At 34.6% G+C, this 24,110-nt stretch overlaps 1 protein-coding gene across 1 annotated transcript; it reads right to left on the reverse strand.

Moving 5' to 3' along the window:
- Positions 1-16,642: 16,642 nt before the first annotated feature.
- LOC107019609 lies at positions 16,643-17,412 on the reverse strand. Its single transcript, XM_015220033.1, has 3 exons — positions 17,318-17,412; positions 17,111-17,213; positions 16,643-16,993 (listed from the first exon to the last, which is right to left on the reverse strand). Exons 1-3 carry the CDS (start codon positions 17,410-17,412, stop codon positions 16,643-16,645), a joined length of 549 nt encoding a protein of 182 aa, XP_015075519.1.
- Positions 17,413-24,110: the final 6,698 nt, after the last annotated feature.

Genomic DNA, 24,110 nt, shown 5'->3' on the forward strand with positions numbered 1-24,110 from the left:
TAACATTCCAAAAGTCCAATACCTAATTTAGAGCGTCACATGTTTTTCTTAGGTTGGTAACACTGTATTAAGACATTAAATAATGTATATATATCATTTACGAAGTTTTAGAGTCAAGACGTCAAGAAATGTCCATGACGTCCGGAGACTAGTTAAAGAGGTGCTTTTTTGTCTTAGGCTATTTCACGGGTTTTAGGAGTCGGAAATTGATGAAAATTTGTGGAGAAGTCTGGGTACGACTCCCCAAGGACCACCTTAAGGGTCCTTCGAGAGGATCCTTGCATTTGACCCAAATCTGCAAATTTACGCAATATTGAAAGTAGCCATCTATGAAGCCAATTGTGACACCTCTAAAATGACTTAGGTGAATCTAGCGCTTAACATGTTTGTCATGAGATTCTAAAGTCCTAAAATGGTTTATAATGTTGTAATTAGGAAGTGTCTAAATATTTAGGTGAATTGGAAATCTAACGGCAGGGGACGACAACAACGTTCGATGACTAAGTCACATATATGTCATATTTGCTTATGTGTGTTGAATGATCTTATTATTTCCTTATATGAGTAATAATATTTTTTATATCCATTATTTCGAGTTTCATGAAGTTTGGAGGACAAACGTTCATGACGTTCGAAAGATGTGCCTTGAAACGTGCTTATGTGTTTTGGATAGTTTTACGGTCTGTGAAGATATTCCTGTACTTTCTTAAGACACTTGGGCGCTTTTAATGTCAAGGAAGCCACTTCCCCATTGAACACAGACATCAGGGTCGAGAACCACCTTCATGGTCCGTGAAGGTGGCCGTAGTCTCTGTGCGGGCTGTCCAAAATTTGACTTCCAAATTAATTCCATTCGACTTTTTAATAATTTTTGTTTATTTTCAAAGGTTCATATCATTAATATAAATAGTTTCAATTATTAAAACATTCTTTTAACTCAATATTTGAAGCCCCAAATTAAAACCACAAAGTTCTCTCTCTAAAAATTCCTCTATTGTTGAAACCTCAATCTTTAAGGAAGAGGAAAAATTTCTCAAGGTTTTCCACCTAATTTCGTGATTTACTTATTTTCAAGGTATGGTTTTTATCCTTGAAACTATTTTCATCAAGGAGCCAAGGTTTAAATTGATTTTCAAAGACTTTCTGAAAAGATTCGATTTCTAACTTGTGAACTAGCCATGGGTTATTGCGTAAAACATTTTGAATCATTGAATATAGATTGAATTGATTTTAATTAGACGTTTTTAGCCTAATAAATTCATGAACCCACGCAAAACATAAACACTTCAATTTGTCAATATTATGGGTGTTATTATCATGTCTCAGTGCTTATGAATTCTAATGTAGTTTTTATTTGGCTATTGAATGATGTACGAATTGTATTGGATTTACGTATAGGTTGTCTTGGGTTGATGAATTTATATTGAATTTAGTTTTATTCATTGAGAATTATGATTTTTGTATTGAATTGATTGTCATGACCACGGGTATTGTATTGGATGATTTAGCTAAGATTAAAGTGATGAGAATAGATTGGTGGTACGCTACCCTAATTCATTTTATTTTATGCAATGTAGGTCTTTAATTATATTATTAATGGAGTGGTCCACTTATTGTTGTGAAGCTACTTGTTTCACTTGTGAATTATGTGACCTCTTTGGCTTTACTTTATGTATTATTATGATCACGGTCTTGTTGGCACTACTTGATATATTATGACGATTTGTGTAGTTGACTTATGTTAAATATGATCATATGTATGTACTTGAGATTAAGCAGATAGTATGTGTTTTTCTATTGATGTTGTTAGGTTATCATGTTAGCGTATGACTATATCCTCATGTGTGTAGTGTTAGAGTTGATGCATGTTTCTTCCTATTTGGTTATATGAGCCTTCATATGGTTATAATTATGATTATATAGTAGTATATAAGATGACCAATAGTTGACTTTGTTAAGCCAATGTGCTTCCTGATGATATGATATATGTGATAACGTAAAGTATTGATATGTCTTGATTGGTTGATTTGTGTCACTTACTTGATACATATACATTGTTAATATGTGATTCTTGACTTAGGATGCTAAAGTCTCTTAGTATTGTATGTATGAATGATATGTGGTCTCGAACATAGTGAGAAGGTCAAAATATGTGGAGCCCTCAACCTCATTGAGAGGTTATGATATCCTTGAAATCGAAAGTCGTAATGGTATACTTCTTGTGTGAATGGTGAACTAAATTTTGGTTTTCTTAAACGTCATGATATAATCCTCAGCAAAATCATTTAGTTATCCTCTTAACCATTGTAAGGCAACCTAGGGGACCTCTTTGGTAAAGTGTAATGCGATTGGGTTGTGAACTAGATGTGGAACCTCTTTATCTACTCTGTTATGTGAAATACTCTATGAGAAAAAAGGATGGCACCGAGTGAGTATAGTTTGGGAAGTGTCTATACATAAGATGACATTAGAGAACAAATAAATCCTTCATATTATAAAAAATGTGCCTACATGTGATGTGTCCAAGTTCTCCTATTGACAAGTAGAACACACTCCATCTGCGTAGGTTACAACTCCGTATTCCATGCCTTGTTACCATGGTCTATATCACTTATTTCCTATTCTTATCATATGGGATACCTACTAGTATTTGAGAAGTTCTATCAAGTTTAGGTGATGGTATGGGACGATACCTAGACATTGCACAATTGGGTTTTGAAGATGTTAGTTAGTGAGTCCCTAGGTCTTCTCCGAGACCATTAGTTGAATGTCCTTATTGATGAATGTCTCTTAAATTAACTAATGAAGTAATGAATTAACTTGGAAATCATGTAAACAATTAAGTACCTAGTCAAGAGTAACTTTAGGCATTGCCTAGTTAAAGTGTGATGGGGGAATAAAGGATGATCTCTTCATAGATTATCTAGGGAAGTCTTAAGAATAACTCTAGATAGGAAAGGTGTATCATAATTTAGGCATAATATAAACTTAGGAAGTCTTACGGATTATTCAGGTAATCTTGAAGAGGGTGCATGCGCGTTCTTTACTAGAATTAATTAAGTCTTTGCATAACCTCGGTGAGGTTAATCTTATATCATATATGTAAGGTGTTTTTGTGTGTTGTAAGTGTGCGTATCTCATTAAAGTTAGTCCCAAATATCATTTAGGTGTGCCTTTAGAGGGCGTATGGGTGGTCTCTCTTTTTCTTACTTAAGTGAGTCTTAGGATAACTGTAAGTGAGAAGGTTGCATGTTAGAAAGGGCTCAGTGTAACATTGAAGTAATTCACTGTAACCTTGTTCTAGTTCACTGTATGTTTGAAGTAGTTGACTATTACATTTCTTAAAATGTGAATAAATGTTTAGGTGTTATCATAGGTGTTTCTAAGGTGTTAAATTTTGTTGTTATTCTTATACGATGATAATTTATTCAACAAGAGCATATTTCCATTAAATGTCCGTTATCATGATTTTTATGCATTAAGCCATTCATAGCACATGTGTTTTTACTAATTCCACACTTTTATCAATCTCTAAAGTGATTCATAGGTGAAGGTGCTTTTGGGAGAAAAAAATGGGATTATAGGATCTTTCAGCCAAGGTTGAAGTATGTCTTCATTTGACTCGAGGGCATTACTATGTTAGAGTTCTTTTATTCAAGCATCGTAGTAGACTTAGTAGTACTATATTTCTATTGTATAGGCTGTGTCCCAAGTATTCTTATGTCTAAGATTTGATGATACGAGACTTATTATTTTCTATTGTTTTTATTTGAAAGAGTTTTTGAAACACAATTCTAAAGATAGGAAAAGTTTTAATTCACACTACTTTTCAGATATGTATATGCGATGAATGATACAGAAAAGGCTTGTAGAAGACCTCCGAGAGGTCAAGTACGTGATCCCACTTGGTAGTATTACCCTATCTTCTAAGGTATGCTATCGGAATGTGATACAAATTCACATGGCGTCGATTGCTCCGTACTCCAACAATTAGCAACATTTCCAAAAGTGGCAAAAAGACTAGTCTGTGAACTTATCAACAGACCTGCAGGACGGTTGGGGCAAGGGGCTTATACAGACCTATGGACCGTAGGTCGTGGTCTCTTATGTCAGGTCTATGATTTCACTATCCAATTTTATAGGGGTTAATTTAATTATTTAATTACTTGGGGGTATAATTAGGGGTTAAGGGGTTTTAATTAAGTTAATAAGCTACCTTAAGTCTAAATCAAACTTAAGACCCCACAATACCGAAACTCACATCTCTCTAACATATCTCTAGTCTCTCTCTTCCCCAAACTTCATCCTCCATTGAGAATACAAGAGCTCAATTCAAGGACGAATTTACCAAGGTTTTCATCTAAAATTCTTGGAAGATCATAACTAAGATATGGTTTATTTCACTCTTAGGATTTCATTCGCCAAGATTCCTTTCCAAAGATGATCTTCAACTTCCCCAAAACCTAGGGTTTCAATTTAGACATGGATCTATTTTAAAAATAAAATTGTTAATCAATTATGATGAATTATAGTATTTTATCATTGTTTAACTAAGTTTTTAAGGTTGATTTAGGTAAATCACTCATGATTGACCATTTGATCCCTTGTTCTTCTTTACACTCACTATATCTTGTAATTCTATATTAGTTGCAAAAGATGATGTTAATATGAGGATGTAGAATAGTAATTACAATGTATTACTACTTAAATTTACCTTGATTATGCAGTCGCTATGTGTTCATTGGTAATTGAGGTATGGAGGCTATGGAAGGGCAAGAAGGTATAAAGGTTGTTTCTTATTTAATTCAATTATGAAGGATTAGTTTTTTAAATTGTGTTGCTTCTATGTCTAATGTGTGGTTGTGATGTTGATAGAAAATATCCCTCATCCCTAACCCTAGACTATTGAATTTATCATAAATCATGCAAGTATGTTATGATATTATTATTATATGATTGAAATTAATTCCTCATGATTATAATAATGTAACCTTATAAAAAACCAAGACTTTTATTAAAGTCTAACATGGGTGTCTTGAGGTCTAGACACTATTTTTAGGACTATTATAATTAAAGTATGTAATGTAAGTGGTTTACACAACAAAAACTTTTAAGAACATCCATGACATTTTGGAATTTCGTTGACGGACGTACTAGCGTGCCTTAGCCTATTTGACTAGCTTTTAGGAACCTGAAATTCATGATATAAGGTGGAAGGGTGTATAACAAGTGTTAAAGATGAATCGGAGTTGAAACGTCCAGGTACAACTCCCCAAGGACTAACCAATGGTCCTTGAGGAGGACCCTAGCACGTAGGAGGCAACACTTCATGGGCAATGTGTAACCACGGAAGGAAAATGACGGCTCGTGTGTGGATTGACGAGGTGTCGATTCCACCAGTCCTCTCAAATATAGACAAATTACTGGATCCCTTGCATGCACAAGTTTCTGGCCAAAACGACAAGTGTACAGGACGGAGGGGTGGCGAGTCGTCGACTCATAGACGGCCCGTCGATCGGGGTCTCGCCTGTGAGGGTCAAGTTTTCCTCCACATTTTTAAGTTGGTTAGTTAAATTAATTGTGGGGTTAGATGGTTAGATAGGGAATTGAGAGATTCTAATTAAGTTATTTAACCTCCCATATACAGACCCAACCCCAATTAGTCTAAACATAACCCTCAAAACAAATTCTCTTGCTTCTCTCTTCTTTCTCTCTCTATTGGAAGATACCATTGAAGATAAGCTAGGGGAGGGATTTGGAGACTAAAAAAAGGGAATATTTAACCATCAAATCTTCATCAAACATTGAGCTATAGTATCTATTAACCTTTGAGACTTCTTTCCTCAAAGGGTTCATTCAAAGTATTTCTAAAATGTGGAGTTTTGAAGTGGGTTACATCTAATCTCGAAATTGATGTTGTGAACTGAGTTGTTTATGATTTCTCTAGGGCATAATGTATATGATAACATGTATTTTAACTTGATGATGATAATTGTTGATGGTTTGATCTAAATTGTAGAGCATGATCCTCAACCTATAACCCTAGGTTGTGATCATGACATGTATTGTATAATGATCATTCAATTGACTTGGTTATTGATTAAATTACTATCCTATGGTGTTATTATAAATAGATTAAGTTGAATAATATGTCTATCATTCTAGTTCTTGAGATGTTATTTAGGTTATAAAGTATATTGTGAATTTGACCTAAGTATCTTATATTAAGTTATGATCTAGTGTTGAATGGGGTTATCGTGATGCTATTGGCCTTGTTATATTATTGGTTATCATTGCGTGATGATGTTACTCCCCTAATTGGGTTGAGTTATGGTTTGATGGTAAGACCTTTATGATGAACTATAAAGGAGACTTGGTATGTCTTCTGATCCGTATACTTTAATTCAAAATATGGTTAATTGTGATTAAGTCATGATGTTGTGTTGGAGGATGCCTTGTTTAGGGTGGTATGATGTTGGATTCAAGTGTCTTGACTATGGTTGTCAGATTGATTAAAATTAAATGTTATATGGATGTTGATTACTACCAATGTGCCTTATGAAGAATGAATATGTAAATGTGGTAACCTCACTTATATGAGTTATAATAAAAGCATTATACTCATTCAATTCTTATTGAGCTATAATGATGATGATTATACTAGATCTATACCCTATGACCTAGACTGAGCTTCGATTGATAATTAAGTACATTAAATACATTACAATAAAGGGATATAGCTTAGCACTGAGCGAACTTGACAATTGGAGGCGATGACTTTCCATAGAGGAAGAGTTATCCTATAGTTCTATATGTGATGTTGAATCCCCTTTTGAGGTATACTTATTAAATGGATTCCCATGAGAGGAGGTCGTAATTACTCGATGGTATTTAGAGGGAATACCTATCTCTTAGTTCTTGAACTATGTTTACCCCCATAGAAAGATTAGCCAGTGGATCCACCTAGAAAGCTACGTTTATGTTTGGTTTTACTTTGGCCGGTAGACCACCTTCCATCGGTGTAAGGTTTTAGAACACTGGATTCCAAACATAGCTCTTCCGGTCTATGTCGGTTAAGACAACTGTTCCCTATACTTAAATTATGTAATGAAGTATAAACTAACAAGGGTGACTGAAGAAGTTTGACTTAGCCTAGGTATGGGTATGGGACTCTTTCTATGACATGCACTTATTTGCCTTGAGGGAAGCTTTATGAAGTTTATACTACATATATCTATGCTAATGAAGTAAATGATGACAAAATGTTGACTTTACATGTAAATGATATCATATGATGAGTGGTTATTCTTATGAACATGTATCTTGTCTATGATATTAAGGTATTATGTTAAGTATCCTTAAATGTTAAATTATGTAAAGTTGGTGTTATGGGTTATTGTTAGGTTACATGATTGAGTAAGGTTATGGGTCTTTGCTTGGTTATTCCACTTGTTGACTTGATAGGTATTCATGAGTACTTGTCTTGGTTATTATGCTATGATAAACTCTTGTTCATGCTTGTGATGTTATTCCTTTATTATAGGGTTTTAGTAGATAATGGGTTCAAGCATGTTGGAATGCATAGTACTTACTTTTCCATAATAAATATGTCTTGTTTCTTTGTATGGCTTATTTAATTGTGCAAAGAACTTTAAAAGGATAAAATAGCATGATCTAACTAAATGTCCTTTTTTGCATGATTTGACATTATATGTGAATATGGTCTCATACTTAATACAAGTAGCATACTAACCCCATTTTTTTTCCTTTTCTCAAACATTTTAGGTTCCGGTCGTTTAAGGCTTATTCGAGATGACTTCAAGACCATCCTAGTGGGTAGCTCATCGCTTCCCGAGGGCGATGCCAATTTCGAGATTATGTTGTTGTTTTGTTCTAAATACTTTTATATTCCTTCTATTTTCATTTGAGTACAATTTGTATAAGCCTATGTGTGTCTTCTTTACATTGATGTAGGGCTACCCCCAATTTATTATTTTGATCGTTTTAGATGGCTAAGAGATGAAACAATCTTTAAGACTAAGTTTTATCTTATATATATGTGTGTGTATGTGCAATTAAACTAGAAGCCTATACCTTCCTATACGAAGGGTTTATGTACACTTGATACGATATATATTAAATTCTTCCGTATTTTGACTTATGAATGCAATTATTTAAACTAAGTCTTAGTATTCATAGAGGATGACGACACCGATTACACCTAGAGGGTAAACCCGGATGTGACAAACTTTGTATCATAGCATGATGTTGAATTATCGTAGAGTCAATGTCTCTCTCAACCACGTCTATATCAGTTCGTATTCATAATTGTGAAGTGTCCCACACTTATGACTAGGAACCTACATGATGCCTAGGAAACTCTAATTTTCTTGGAAATCTAATATCGTGCCATTAGAGTATGCTTTTGGTGTGTATTTGCATCTAATCCTATCGTTGTCATTATAGGAGAAATTGAACAATCGAAGCAATACGGCGCGAAGACTAGAAAAGGAGATTGTCAATGCGGGAGCTCCTCCCTGTGATGATCATGTTCCTTTACTTGAACAAGATGCTAATGTTGAACAAGCACCGGTCAATCCTCCACCTTTGGCGGAGTATGAAATAAGGGCTATCCTTGCTAAAATTGCACAATCCATTACTACTGATGGCCCATGCTAATCGGGAGGTTGTACCCCGAGCTCATGAAAAAGTCATTACCATGGAATCCCATTTAAGGAATTTCATGAGGATGAATCCTCCTACATTCTATGAGTCTAAGGTTGAACAAGACCCCAAAGAGTTCAATGATGATGTTTATACGGTACTCTTGGCTATGGGGTTATCCACTAGTGAGAAAGCCTAGTTATCCACTTATCAACTCAAGGATGTGGTTGAAGTATGGTATGTCCAATGGAAAGATAATAGGCCATTAAGGGATGGTCTTTGACTTGGGAGTTCTTTAAGAAAGCTTTTCTTGATCTGTTCTTTAATAAGGAAATGAGGGAAGCTAAAGTGGTAAAGGTCATTTAACTTTGCAGGGAGGTATGACTGTTCATGAATACTCTTTTAAATTCACTAAATTGTAAAAAAATTATCCTTTTTTGTTTTGCGATCCTAGAGATGAAATGAGCCGCTTTGTGATAGGGGTGTCAAATGATTTTCAAGAGGAGTGTCGTTTGGCTATGCTAACACTAAACCATTTTCGGCCTACAGCAACAACACGTAAGTGTAGCCTAAACTAGCAAAAAGTGTGGCCTTTGATAAAAGGCTACACTTTTGGACATTCAGCAACACTTTTTAGGGGCTGCCCAAAAGAAGGGTAACCTTTGACATTAGGCAACACTATTTAAATGTTGCCATCTTTGGCTACACTTATAAAGCGTAGCCAAATAGGTATAAGGGCACACTTTGAAGATGTGCATTAGCAACACCTATTTTTTGTTAGACTACACTTAAAAGCGTTGCCTTTTCAGATTTATTGGTCACACTTAAAAAGTGTTGCCTTTTATTGGTCATCTATTGCAACACTTTCAAAGTGTAACTTTTTATCTACCTAGAGCAACATTTACAAAGTGTAACTTCAACATTTATAAGCCTACATGTAGAACAAATATATATAATATATTTACATACATACAAGTGACCTAAAACACAAAATGAACTAATTAATCATTAAATTCAAGCTATATATTTCAAATAAACTTCGAGAAATATGTCATGTACAACCAAAAGATAGTATGTGTTGTGTACATACCCATACTTATACATCAATATTCTAAATGTGTACACAATAAATCAAATATGTATTTAAACTTTTACATTAATTGAAAAACTCTTCATCATCCACTTCAAATTTGATCACCTCCATTTCCCTGCACAAATAAGACATTGGCAGTTATATAGAAGAGGTAAGAAGTTCCGATTGCAACAATATAGAGAGGCAAGAAATCTAGCAGTTACAGAATACAGATGCCTACTTGTATTTTGATGTTCTCCCTTAGGTGTCTAGAATTCCAAATGAGTTCAACAACAATGAATAATTGCATTAGGGTTCAAACTTCATAAGAAACAATATAAAATATTTGGTGTTATACAATAACCATGATGCACGCAAACTAACACGAACACTAAAGAAAAAAGGAATTAATGAGGAGACACATACAATTAGATTCTCCTAATAATTATTTGTTTATTTGTTTGTAGTTATGGAAGCATGCCTTCTACTAGGATGTCAAAAGTTATGGTTATAACATGGATATTCTATATAATTCAAACCTTAGACACTAACAATAAATTACCAATGATGAAATAACAAAAACAATATATAAGTCAATAAGCAAGATCAAAGATCTGTTATACATACCCTGTGAAAATACATTTCTGAGTTGTTAGGAAAATCAGAATTGATAACAACATTAACTGCTTGAATATCAATTCCTCTAGTAAACAAATCTGTTCCATCAAGAAAGAACACAAAATTAAGAAATTTAACTATTAATCAATTTGAAATTTCAGCTGTAACGGAAAGCGTGACGGACCATCGTAGCCATGACGGTCCGTCCTGCATGTTCGTCATGAAGATCAGAGAAGTAGTAGAAGAAACTTGCAAGTATGGGATGACGGAGTCCACGACGGCCCGTCATGACCACGACGGATGACTACGACGGCCCGTCATGACCACGATGGCCCGTCATGACCACGACGGCCTCTCATGACTACGACGGCCCGTCGCGAGGTCCGCGGCAGCCCATCGCGAGGTCCACGACGGCTCGTCGTGACCACGACGTCCCGTCGCGAGCCGTCGACCCAGTCAAAGAAAGAAACTTCAGGCGTAAAGAGAGGCGAAAAGAGTACTATGAGGAAAATGACTTTACCTTTTTGCGGGCACTAAACTGGAAAGAGAGGAGAAGGGAAATGATCTTCACCACGAAACTCGAACCAGTAACGACACATGAAAATTCCAGGCAGAATCTCGAACCAAAACAAACCTTGGAAAAATTGATCTGCGAAACAAATTAGATGTGATATTTTTATTGACACTGAACTCTTCTTTCCTTGAATGTGTTTTTAATTATTTTGTTCAGCTCCTCTAAAAAAACACATGAATCAGATAAGAACACAAGACTACGAGGTACACTCTCAAAAATCAACTAATGAAGCTATAATAGTAGCCTCACTCCTAAAAATTCGTATAAGAACACAAGAATCCAAACCCTAAAGCTAAAATTTACACTTTCAAAATAGAAGTTCTTACCTGATAAACCCTGTTCCAACAAAAGCAGTCTGGAATCCTTTTCTTCAGTGAGAAATTAAAGAGAAAAGCGTGACAAAAAGACTATTTAACTTCATTTCATCATCTTGCAAACAATCAGTTCATCATAAAACACAAAAAAAAAAATTGAACTATCAATGACTTCACAAAACAATATAGGCATCGGAAAAGAGAATCAGAATCGGAAAAGAGAATCAGACTTACTCTTAAAGAAATCGTTATCGGAGAGACGACTTGAACTATCAGTAACTTCAAATCTTCAACTCTTCAGTTAGTTCTTCGGTGACTTTAATGCTTCACTTCTCTTCACAAATCGCAGAAGAGAACATCGCAGAAGAGAAAGAGTGTTCTCAGCTATCTCTCACAAATCGCAGAAGAGAAAGAGTGTTTTGAGCTATTTCGTTCTCAGCTCTTCACTTCGTTCAAGCGTTCTGAGCGCACAATCGCAGAACAGAAAGGGGAAAAGGGGAGAGTTGTTTTATTATTTTATTAATGTTTATTTTTTTTGGCCAATAAAAATGGGAGGGAGTGTTAAAAATATTGGAGGGAATACAATATTTTAGTGAAAAATTTTAAGCCAACACTTATAAGGTGTTGTTTTTTCAATTATAAAAATATGTTATTTTAAAAGTGTGGTTGTATCTGTAAATAAGTGTTGTCAATTATATCATATTGTAACAACACTTATAAAGTGTAGTTTATTCCTTTAAAGAGTGCACTTTAGAAGTATTGCTAAAATTAATGTAGCTAAAAGACAAAATCTTTGGCTACACTTTAAAAGTGTTCCCAAAAGTATTTTAGGCAACACTTTATAAGCCTTGTCAAGATTTAGTGTTGCCGTAGACCTAAAATGGTGTAGTGTACATGAAAACTTGAACATTTATTGCCTTATGGTGCATGCAAAACATGTAGAAGAAGCAAGGAATAAGAGGAAGAGTAGATATGTTAAGAGGCCAAGATCTTTTGATGGAGGTTCTTCTATGAATAGGCTCGAAATACAAGACAAGCCTAAGTTCAAGAAGAGTTTCTCTAATCCAGTTCCATCTAAGTTCCCTAAGGCTCGTGATGAGAACGTTGCTAAACCTAGATCTCAAAAGGGAAAGGAGTGGAAACACAACAAATTATAAGGCTACATGTTCCAAGTGTGGAAAGGGTCATTTTGGTGAATGATTGTTAGGAATGGGAAATTGTTTTGGTTGTGGTAAAAGTTTGCACAAGGTTAGGGATTGTGCGAATATGAGAGGTCAAGAAAGGGTAGTCATCAAACTTAAGCAAGTGGTTTTGTAGCATTCTATAAAATATACTTGTCAAATAAAAAGTCAACTATGTTTTACGAATATGTATTGGGGTACATAGGCATCCCAATGCCCAATATTGAGTAATATTGGGCATGTTAGAGAATATTGTCTTAAGGGTGTTAGACAATTTTGGATGTATTAACAAGTAACTTAAAACAAGCTTGTTTAGGAATTATACCTGTAATGAAGACCCTAAGCTAAAATTCTTATTTTCATTACTTACACACATTAGGTGCTAGGCATCCAAGTGTCAAGCTAGAGTACCATAACACATGATCATCTAAAATTATCATGTATATTAAGTAGTGCACAAGGACATAGTGAGGATCCTTGGAAAAAGAATGGAACTTTCAAAAGTGCACGGTTAGGAAAGTGCATAGAAACACTTGTGCAAGCACATGTGCTACTGACCGAGAAACAATGCCCAACCAATTCGGTTAAGGCGGTTAGGGTACAGGCACAAGTTGTGTCAAGACACATGGGGCCGACAATCTTAGCCAATCCTTGGCTATAAATAACTTACCTAACTATCAAACTAACCTAGGACTAACTATAATGAACTAACTAGTGTGGCTGACATCCTAAGACCTAACTGGGTGACACTAGACTAGTAGCTAACTATTAATTTAAATTAATGGTCAAATTGAGACCCCTAGTAAATTTTTAGAATTTGTCTAAATGAAATGCTTTCGTATTTTTAGTCAATTTATGAGAGGAATTTTTGTAATTAGCTAATCAATTTGTTTAATTAAGTTATTAAGCCTATGTTGAATTAATCAATATTCCATTCCTAAGACATAGAATCATGTTTATCTAGTAGAAACCTACGACTGAAAAATAGTGAGCAAACGTCAGAAAAACCTTAGGCGATTTCAAGGCAATTCTTCAAGATTTTCGTGCAAAGAACCGGGTTATCTTTGTAGATTCAATTCTAAAATAAGGTATGGGTTTTCTTTGTTGTATTCCTCTCCAAAAGAGGCTTTTCAAACATTTTTAATTAAAGAAAACTGAAACTAGGGTTATTCCAAATTAAATTGTTGAATGTTCATCTCTATAGTTCTCACTTTTTCCTATTCTAGTAGTATGTATAATGTAAATCTCGAGCATATTGTTGGTATGTGGTGCTAACTGATCATTATGTGTAGGTTTCTGTGATTTATAATGTCGAATGAGACCTATAGGTTCCGTATGAATAGAGTATTATTTACATGAGATAACATATTTTGTAATGCCTAATTGTGTTCGAGAAGATAAAATTGGTATAAGTCGTTAATAAAATTCGGTTAATCATTGAAAGGAATGAAGGTTTCGATTACTGTGAGAGTTTACACTAGATATGTTTTGAAGTGTTTTGAATGCGATGTTTCCAAGAAGAAATAAGAATGAGAGTCAAAGCTAGTTAATGAATCGTCAATGCCAAATCAACGTACTGAATTGTTCTTATAGGCTAATCAAATGCTAAAAATTGGATGCTCAAAATGATGAGATTATCATAGTAAATAAATGTAGTTAATTGAGTTGGCAAGTGATAATATTAAACTTTGATTTATGCCAAAAAATTTGCCAACAATATTATTTCCAAAAATATGAAATAGAATTGGCCAATGATTAAGTCATACCAATCATAATTCAATGAACTCATAACATAGGGTATGCCAATGATTGGGACAAGTCCCAACATACCCTATCTAAATGAACTTGTGAATATAGTAACACATTGAATGAATTCTTATAACATTCACAAAGGATGGTACAAGACTATTAATTAACGTTGAAGAAGATAAGGTGAGTAATGAAATAACAGAAAGCTTATTAGTTATGAAATTTACTTTATATAGGGTGTTAAAGGATGTGAGACAAGTCTCACATACACTTAAATGATTATGTCAAAGGTACTCACATAAAAGTGTGTTAGAAATCGTGAGACAAGTCTCACTCACACCATGATAATAAGTACATAATGGGATGAATAGTCATCTTTTGAGCTAAGCATACCTCATACTAGAAGCAAGCTTCCACAATGTATGAATCAACTCTACAAGTTTTAAAGTATAATAAATCTGATAAGCACCGATAGACTAGAAATAAGCTTGTGCCATCACATGTAGGCCTCATGAGATGAGACTACCACCAAGATGGATAAGGGTCTCAAAAGTCTCTTAGTCTTCTAACTATGTCACCAGCATAGGTTACTAGGTAGTGGATCCCATTAGAAAGCTAGGGAATAGTGGGTTTCACTTTGGCCGGTCAACCACTTCTTTTTGGTGTGGGGAAGACACTATATTTCATGTTATCCCAATGAAAGTCCTCAAAGAATATCCTAAGTTAGCCTAGAATGTTCAAAGTGATAATGAGATCAAGGAGAAGAAATGTATGTTCAAAGTGAACTAAGTACCAAAACCTTAAAGATATCAAATCATAAGTGTTTGATAAGAAGAAAGTTTTACCAGTTATTAGTTTATTCCAATAAAGGGAGCAAAATTTAATGACTCATCAGTTGGAGTATGAATATATGCCCCAAGAACTATATATTATTCCAATAAAAAATAATGGGAATAGCCAATAAAGATTGACTTATAAAGACTTCATGCCCAATTTAACAAGAATTAAAAAAATAACTTGTGAGTAAGGTAGTGAAATCATTTCCTTGGTATTTTGGATTACTTACTTGCTACATTTTAGGTATGGGACTACAAAGAATCATTTCACTCGTAAGTAAAATAGAGGATCAAAGGATATCATTGAACTACACAACATAAAGAAGAAAAGACTGAAGAAAATAAACAACGGGAGAGAGAGCTCTAGGCCTAAGGGGAGCAAAAATATTAATTTTTTCTTGAGTTGTTCTAAAATTATGTTCATGATTCCAAGGTCTTATGTTCATATAGAAAATTAGTTCTGTGCTTATAGGGAGCAACCACCTCTAGAACCTCACCAATTTCTCATGAATAGGCTCACCATCCACTCACTTGAAGTTTTTGCATATTATCTCTATGTTAGAGAATCTTTAAGGGAGGGAAAAATATAAGATAAAGTGCATCAATGAGATCCTCCCAAGAAGTGATTGATTCCCTTAGTAAATCGGACAACCTATTTGTTTCCTCCCTTATTAGAGGAAAGGGAAACAAAAAGAGTTGCACTAACTCCTTTGTTATATTCGTTTAATAGAATGGTCCACACATGTCCATTATGTTTCGGATGTTGTCAAGAGTGTCGTCATAAGCAAGTCCCACAAAGAGACCCTTCATTTGAAACATATAAATGCTCACATAAAACACCATATTGTAAACACTTAGAGGCAATCATATAGCACCTACACCTCATAACTTATTTTTAGTGACATAATGAAAGTTCCCGATGTCATCATTGTTCCCTATTTGGCTAAAATTTCGCCCATTAAAACTCATATCTTGACAAATTTTAATGAAAAAAACCAAGGACACAAATATGTTGATTCAATTATAATAATATCAGTAAATTACTAAACATCAATAAAAAATTATAAAAACCACTCCCAGTATCAACCCCTTTATTGATAACACTTAACTACACTTTATCTAATTCTAAGTGTATGTTATCGCTAAAATTATGAACTTCTTGTTCTATGTAATTGTCTCTGACTAAGTGGTATATATAACCCTTAGATATCATCTTATTATCTTTTAAATGGGAAATGATTTGGCCTGTTTGATTTGCAGCACGCCTTTCCACTCCAGCTCTAACTCATTTTGAAACTGAACCTTATTACCCTGTTTCGACAGTCTATAGTAGCATAGAACTTAAAGAGCCAATCCATACCCGAAATTATATTTAAATCAAGCATGGCTAATTCTACTAGGTCAGCATGAGTGATTCTATCAAGGACATTAATTGGGAAATCTTTATATGCGCTTTCTGCTCTAATGTTGTCTCCTATGGGAGTACTAACTAGAAAAGGCTCATGTAAGATCTCATGAGGAAAGTCAAATTTATTAGCTACTAAAGGAGTAACAAAAGACAAAGTGGATCCTTGATATAACAATGCATACGCAGGAAAAGAAAAGACATGCAACGTACCCGTGACCACATCAGCTTACTTCTCTTGTTCCTCTCTATCTTTCATAATATAGAATCTGTTCCTCTTGGGAGGTTCAGATGCATCATTAGGATTCAACCAAGGCTGAGCATCTCTCTTGGCCCTATTCCTAACATGTGGGCAGTCCCTGACTACATCACCACTCTTGCTGCACCCATAGAAGGAATTAGTACATACGAAGCACTCACCTCCATGTAAACGGCCACATTTACCACATGGCTTGCTATTATGCTGGGCATTTCTATGATTTCCCTTTTGGGGGCCAGACTTTTCCACTTTGGCATTTGAGTTCCTGGATGGAGTAGGATTACCTGAGTGTTGGTGCCCCTTCTTGAACTTCGTCTTGTTCTAGACTCCAAATGTACCCCTACAAGAGCTAGAACAAGTCTGGTCCGAGGGCCTAGGATTCTTGGCTTCTTGGCCTCTCTTTCTCCGACGACTCTCTTCATCCTGCTGTGCATGTACCATAAACCTACCAAGTTCTATGTTATCATTCACCATGGCTACCCGACAATCCTTTTCAAGATTCTTTGACACACCAGTCACAAACTTGGTCATCTTATCCCTTCTATTAGACACCAGAGAAGAAGCTTATTTTTAGAGCTTAACAAATTTCATGAAATACTCCTGGACTAACATAACTCCCTATGTTAGGTTGATGAAATTTTAAACCTTAGCTTCTCGTTGTTCTCTATGAATGAATCTCTCAAGAAAGGGAGTCCATAGAATGTCCGAAGTGATGGAGACTTCTCTTGGTGCTCGACCATTTGCCAAAATTTTGTTCCACACATAAGCCACATCTTTGAGTTGATATGAAGCCAACACCGCCTTCTCCTCTTCGAAAACACCAATGGCACAGAAAATTTTATAGACCTCATCCACAAACTCCTAGGGATCCCCATTAGTTGTGGACCCGTAGTAGACTGGAGGATTCATTCTAGTGAAGTCCCTCAGTCTTCTAGCCATGATGCTAGCATGTGGGTTCTCTCTGGGAGCACCCTCTCTAGTGACATTGGCTGTGAAGGATTCTGCCCGAGTAGTGATGGCCTGAGCGATCTGAATCAATGATTTTTTTACTTCTCTATCAGTCAACGCAGCTGGGTTGAGAGGAAGTTCAACTCCAGCAGCTGGGTCTTGAGGAGGAGCTTGGTTTCCTCCAGCAACATCTTTTTCAATCCTTGTGTTCATTAATGTACATGCACACATAATAAGGAATTAAAGATACTAGAATGACACAAAATGTCATAACGCTACATAGCACGATAAAGAGTAGAAGAAAGGAAAATTTCCTCTCATCATATAATCTCAAAGTCATGATTGTTGTGCACTTCAAAACCATAAGTTAGAAACTACATAACATGGTTGTTATGAGATTTAGTTCCTAGGTAATTTAAACTCATTCTCTGATACCAAGTTTGTCATGACCCAGATTCTGGAATACGAATCGCAACTAGCGTCGTTAATTTCTAAGAGGTCGCAGACAAGCCTCTTCTTAAATTTTATCACAATCATATAGTGAAATTTGCGGAAAATTGAAAACTTTTAAATCATAATGAATTATTCATAGACTTCATATAATTACTACATATATTGATATTCTGATATGCTCGAACTAAACAACCATCTACAATAGATTGAGCAATTCAAATGAAAGAATCAATAAATCGTAATAGTCTACCAAAAATGACCTTAGTACAAAGTTTTGAATAAAATTGTTGGAATGAAATGCTAGGGACAACATCAACTATCTATGTCTAAAGTACTAATTCTAGAAGTACATCCTCGAACTCAAGAGGACCTACCAAAGGTTTGGAGGTCGCTAAGTATAAACCGCTTCAATGTCATCAACTTTGTCTCTGACCTTCACCTGTAAAAATAGTAACAGTATAGTGTTAGTACACACTTGTACTAAGTATGGGTGTATGAACACATACATATAAGGACTATGCATGATCAAGAAATTTTCTATCTATAACAAAATGTCATTTCTAGAAAGTGAAGTCACTAGACTTTCTTAATTCATTATTTGTAATTCACGGTGTGAATATGACATATTTTAATGCATTCAAAACACACAAATTTTTTTCTATATGAACATAAGACCTTGGAATCATGAACATAATTTTAGGATATCTCAAACGAAAATTTATAAATTTGCTCCCCCTTATGCCAAGAGCTCTTTTTACTGACTTAAAGTATTTTCAGTATTTTCTTCTTTGTTTTAATATAGTTCAATGAACTCCTTTGATCCTATGTTTTACTTACAAGTGCGATGATTCATTATACTTGTAACAACCCTAAAAATTACTATGCCGACTTCACACGGATTGACGCGCGTAGAACCAGATCTCTGAATCTCTGAAACAGATGAGACAAATTACTTGGTGCGTTAGTTAAGCTAGGAAAGATTGGGTGCAGCCTTGTAGCGCACCCAAATATGAAGATTTTCTCGGATGAGTCTTAACCGGACATAAAAAGGGGTAATTATAAGTTTGGAGGGTTAAGGGCTAAATGGTCACTTCAAGGAAAAGGGTAGTATTGTAATTACCCTAATTAATTAATTAATTAATTAATTAATATGGTTAGGGGTAAATTTTGGTTGAGGTGGCCGAAATTGACCATTTAAGAAAAATCTTGCTCCACTTGGGTTCGAGCCTTGGTGGAAGCAATGATTTAATTGATTTATTGTATTAAGTGAATTAGTTAAATTAATTATTATTTAATTTTCTGATTTTATTAAAGGAAAATAAGATTTTTTATAAAATAATAATAATATTAATATTAATAAATAATAGAGAGTCCTAGTTTTACTAAGTCTCCACCTAACTCTCCTAATCCTAATCCTCTCATTCTCACTTCTCTCGCTTTCATTCTCACCTTTTTAATCAGCAAAAACATAAAATAATAGTTCTTCACTCTTGAAGAACTTACACACAAAAACATAAATGAAAAGACAAACCTTAAAACGAAAATCAAAAACATTCTTCTCGACGAAATGGTTTTAAATTTTTGTGAAGAGGTAGTGGTGTCGCGGGAATAGGCAGCATTGAAACAAGTGTTGAAAAACATTAAGGTAAGTGTTTTCTTCTCTCTTGGCCCCTTTCCCAAGATACCCTTAAGGTTCAGTTTAATCGCAATTGAAAAATTAAGGTTGTCCCCGTTGCATGCCACTGTCATTAGATCCTTTGAAAAACTCAACGCATGCGTTGGTATGTCTTCTACTAGATAATTTTAGGTCTGGTTGTGATTATGTACTTATTGTGTATTTGGAAATTATGTAAGGAATGAAAGATATATTCTGGGAAAGTGTTTTACGTAAATTGTTTGAGCATGGGTGTGCTGTAAATTAACCATGTTACTGCCTGAAATTTGTGTGTTATAAATGTTGCGTTTTCGTATAGGTAAATGTTATAAATTTGATGTTGAGTATAAGGTTAATGTTGCTGGATATATATCACCTGAACTACTCCAGGAATCAACATTGAAACTTGAGAGAAAGATGGATTAAAAGAGACCAAATTTCCAGCTTGCTGGAAATGTTGGTCTCGGCCAAAAATTTAAAAACTGAGCTATGTTTTAAAATTTTTTAAAAATTGTGAGGTCATTGGGAATTTAACCCAATACCTCACCAAAGGCAAATTACACAAAAATTTCATGAGAAAAATTTCATGATCTTATAGTGGCTTATGCATGGTTTCGTTTATGTTAAAGTATATTTAGCTACTTCCCTCTACTGGAATTGTTTATGAAAAATAGGTTTTAATCAATGATGATCAAAGGTTGATAAACTGGTGAGAATGGCTTTTCCCCTCTACTTTGCTATTGAATCGGTAGTTGATGAACGCTTTGTATAGCATTATGTGGTATGGTCAACTTATGTTGGCGGTATTTACTTTATCACCAATATATATGTGATGTGATCATGGCCATTAAGGAACTTGTATTATGAATGTGTGGTGGTGGTGATCACCCCATATGAAGCCTATGCCTAGTTTCCTATTCTTTCTATGATCTAGGTTGTATTGCTAATATTATGACCATGTGAATGGTTATGTTAAGATTATGTATAGGTGCTGCCTATGAGGAAGGTCTTATAATATTCAATGTAAAGTATAGTTAGCAAATGTGAATAATGACTACAGCTTACTGTAACAATATGGTAAGTATTCAATAAATGAGTCTTATGGTATGTTACCATTCTATGACGTGATGTGATGTATCATTAACTAGGATGACTTGATAGGTGTACTAGTATTGTAAAGGGTATGTTATCTTGTCTATGCATTTCATTTGTGTGACTTGATAGGATATTTCCTAGGTTTGTTCTTGTATGTAGATTAATATGAATGCATGGTTATGTTTTGAATGTGCATAGTGTCTTAATTTGTTTATATGAAAGGAATTCTCATAATTTACACTTATGAGTTAATGTATGAACATGTGTGGCCTTAATGAGTTATGTGAAAGGTTTACTCACATATATGTATACACACACACATGTATGATGAATTAGTCAACAGAGGGGCCTTGAAAGGTTTTCTCAAGTATACCCTAAACTAGATGGTTCTTGAATATGCTATGTCCATGTGAAAGGGTTTCTCACATGATATAGGTTGATGAACACTCTTCTATGACCTATAATCTAAGCATATGAGGAGTCAATCTTCTAAAGCCTATGTTTTATAAAGTAATTTAATAAAGTCTTAAAATAAAGGGAACTTAGATTAGAACCGAGTGAACTTGAATATGAGGGATGTCCCTTCCCATTGTATTAAGGTAGGTCACTATAGTCCTCACAATGTGGTTAGCCTCATAGACAAATGATATAGAGTGATATTTCCATTAGTGAATAACTGTAATGCCGCGTTTGGCATAAAGAGGGTTTCCACATATACCTCCAAGTTCCTTAACCTATTCTTGACACATAGGATCTAGCAAGTGACATCACCTAGTATGCTAGTTTGTGTTAATGTTCTACATTTGCTAAGTAGAGAACATTTTATTGGTGTAAGGCTCTACAACACCAAATTTCATTTTTAGCACCCATGCTCTTAGTGTCGGTTAAGTTCATAGTTTCCCTAAAGTAAAATAGACAATGGAAGTAAATGAGTAGGACTCTAACTAGGATAACCTAAAAGGGTTACTTAGTGTAGGTGGGGATATGATACTTCACCTATACATTGCACATGTAGCTCTTGAGGGGGGTTCTGGAAGGTGTTCCAATGTATATGCATATGTTTATGTCTTTATGCATGACATTACACTATCCTCTACATGATGTGATAATATGCATGGTATAAGTCCTAATGAGTCTATATGATGTGCTCTTTTCCCTACATGCATAAAGTTGGTCTTATTGACTATATTATGAAGGAATTTCTTGGCATGAATGAAGTTGTCTATGCTAGACACGTTAATTTATGCAGCGAATGTTATGATGCTTCCAGTGTTATGATAGGTTTATTAAGTATGTGTGAGGTTATGGGGCTTCACATGTACATTGCACTAGAAGACTTAGATTAGGATTATGAGTAATGTATTATGCTTTGTCTAATGTGATGCATGTGCCTTGTTATATGAATAGGTCTTATATGAATGTATATGTTGAGTTGAAAGGTTGTATTCATGAGTCCTTTGTGGTCCAAAGGTGATGTTTGAGTATAGATAATGTAATGGGAAATTATTCATGCATTGCACCAAGTATTACTAGAGAAATTACTTACGATGTTAAGGATAATAAATGAGTTAGAATAAAAGGGAGCTCACTGTAATGAGAAAAAGGAGGTTACCGTAAAGAAGAAAATTGCTTACTATAATGTAGTCCAAATATGCCTTAAATGCAATGTATGATTTTATATGATGTATGCCCATTCAATATGCATATATTAATTATCTGGATGATATAATTCTTATTGTATCAGATATTTATGATTATTTCACAAAAAGGCATGATGCATGGTTTCAAGTAAAACGTCACTTTTAAATGCATGTTTTTTCATGGTACCTATACTTATTGCATTCTTGTACTAATTCCATTCTTCTCTACCTTTTTACACAAGTTGTAGGTTATGGATTATTAAAGGATGTCATTAGATGGTGAGGAGCATGTTATCTGTTTCTCAAGCCCAAGGAAAGGAATCCTTCGGTTCAAGGATTTCCTAAGTTTTATCTTTACTGTGAAGTCTTTTAATATTGTACTTATGATTTATTTTGCAAGGGTCGGGTTCCTAATTTACTCTAATGATTTTGAGTCTAGGATGTAAAAAATAGACTATAGTCTTTGACTATGTATAATGATATTTTGTATATAATGGAACAGATGTTCTAGCATATGATGTCCTAAGAAAGTTTAAAATTATCCGCTAAATTTACCAAATAAAAAGTGATGAATGATAACAATGGACTTGTATAAAACTTCCGAGAGGTCAAGTACGCCATGTTACTTCAAAGGGGTTCTCCCCAGTCATTACAAACATGGTATCAAAGCATGAGGTTTATGAAAGTTGTTTGAGGTTTTAATAGTCCCGTATTGCGACTTCTAGTAGACTCTTGTTCATTGGTTATGAGTCGTAACACATCCATGAGTTAGAGGATTTAGGACTATAGAGTTTCCCTTCTTCATCATTCTCATGTCGTGCCATAGAACTTAACTTTATAAGATCTCTCTCTTATGTTTTGTTGTTCTGTGGTCTTTTAGATGTGATTTATTTGATTAGATGGTGTCTATATTCTTTCTTGATAGAAGGTGAGTTTTTATGCCAATCTTGGTTTTATGGTTTGATGAATATGTGTGAATGTGAAATTTGACTTATGTTGATATGATACCCTTGTGGCTGTATATGAGATCTATGTGAAATGGTATGTTATGTTGAGAAATGTATTTCATGATAAGTTTAAAGCATGCTAGAAGTTTTTATGGTTAAAATGAATCTATTTTGGAATGGTGTGTTACTATATGACTTTGCATGGTCACAGTCTTATGATATGGTTTTGACGTTGCCAATTTTTTTATGTTTAATGGTTCAAATATTCCCCTTTTTCATAGTTTCCTTGTTTGGATTGAAGTCTTTTTCTGTAGTCTTGATCCTTGAAGTGAGGGTATCATTCTTATCTTTGTAGGGAGATGATGTGAATTTTATTAACCTAGAAGTTGTATTACGGTAATGTTGAATAAAAAGAAAGAGACCTTTTGGCTATGTCTCATCTATTGTTTTCTCCTAATGTTGTATGACCCTTAGTGTCTATGTTATGACCTAACTAGGATGTTATTGATTCTATTTAGGTGTTGAACATAGATGAATGATGATATTTGAGGTATTATCACTTGATGTTTGAGTTAGTAGACTCCTTGAAGTGAGATTAGGGGTAAGAACCCTCGATAATGTGTATCCTTAATGAGTGAAGAGTATGAAAGGTTGGTTTTGACATGCTTTCACCTTACTGTTTAAGGGGATGCGGTGATTAG

Source organism: Solanum pennellii, chromosome 5 (assembly GCF_001406875.1).
Source record: "Solanum pennellii chromosome 5, SPENNV200".
Classification (NCBI taxonomy): Eukaryota; Viridiplantae; Streptophyta; class Magnoliopsida; order Solanales; family Solanaceae; genus Solanum; species Solanum pennellii.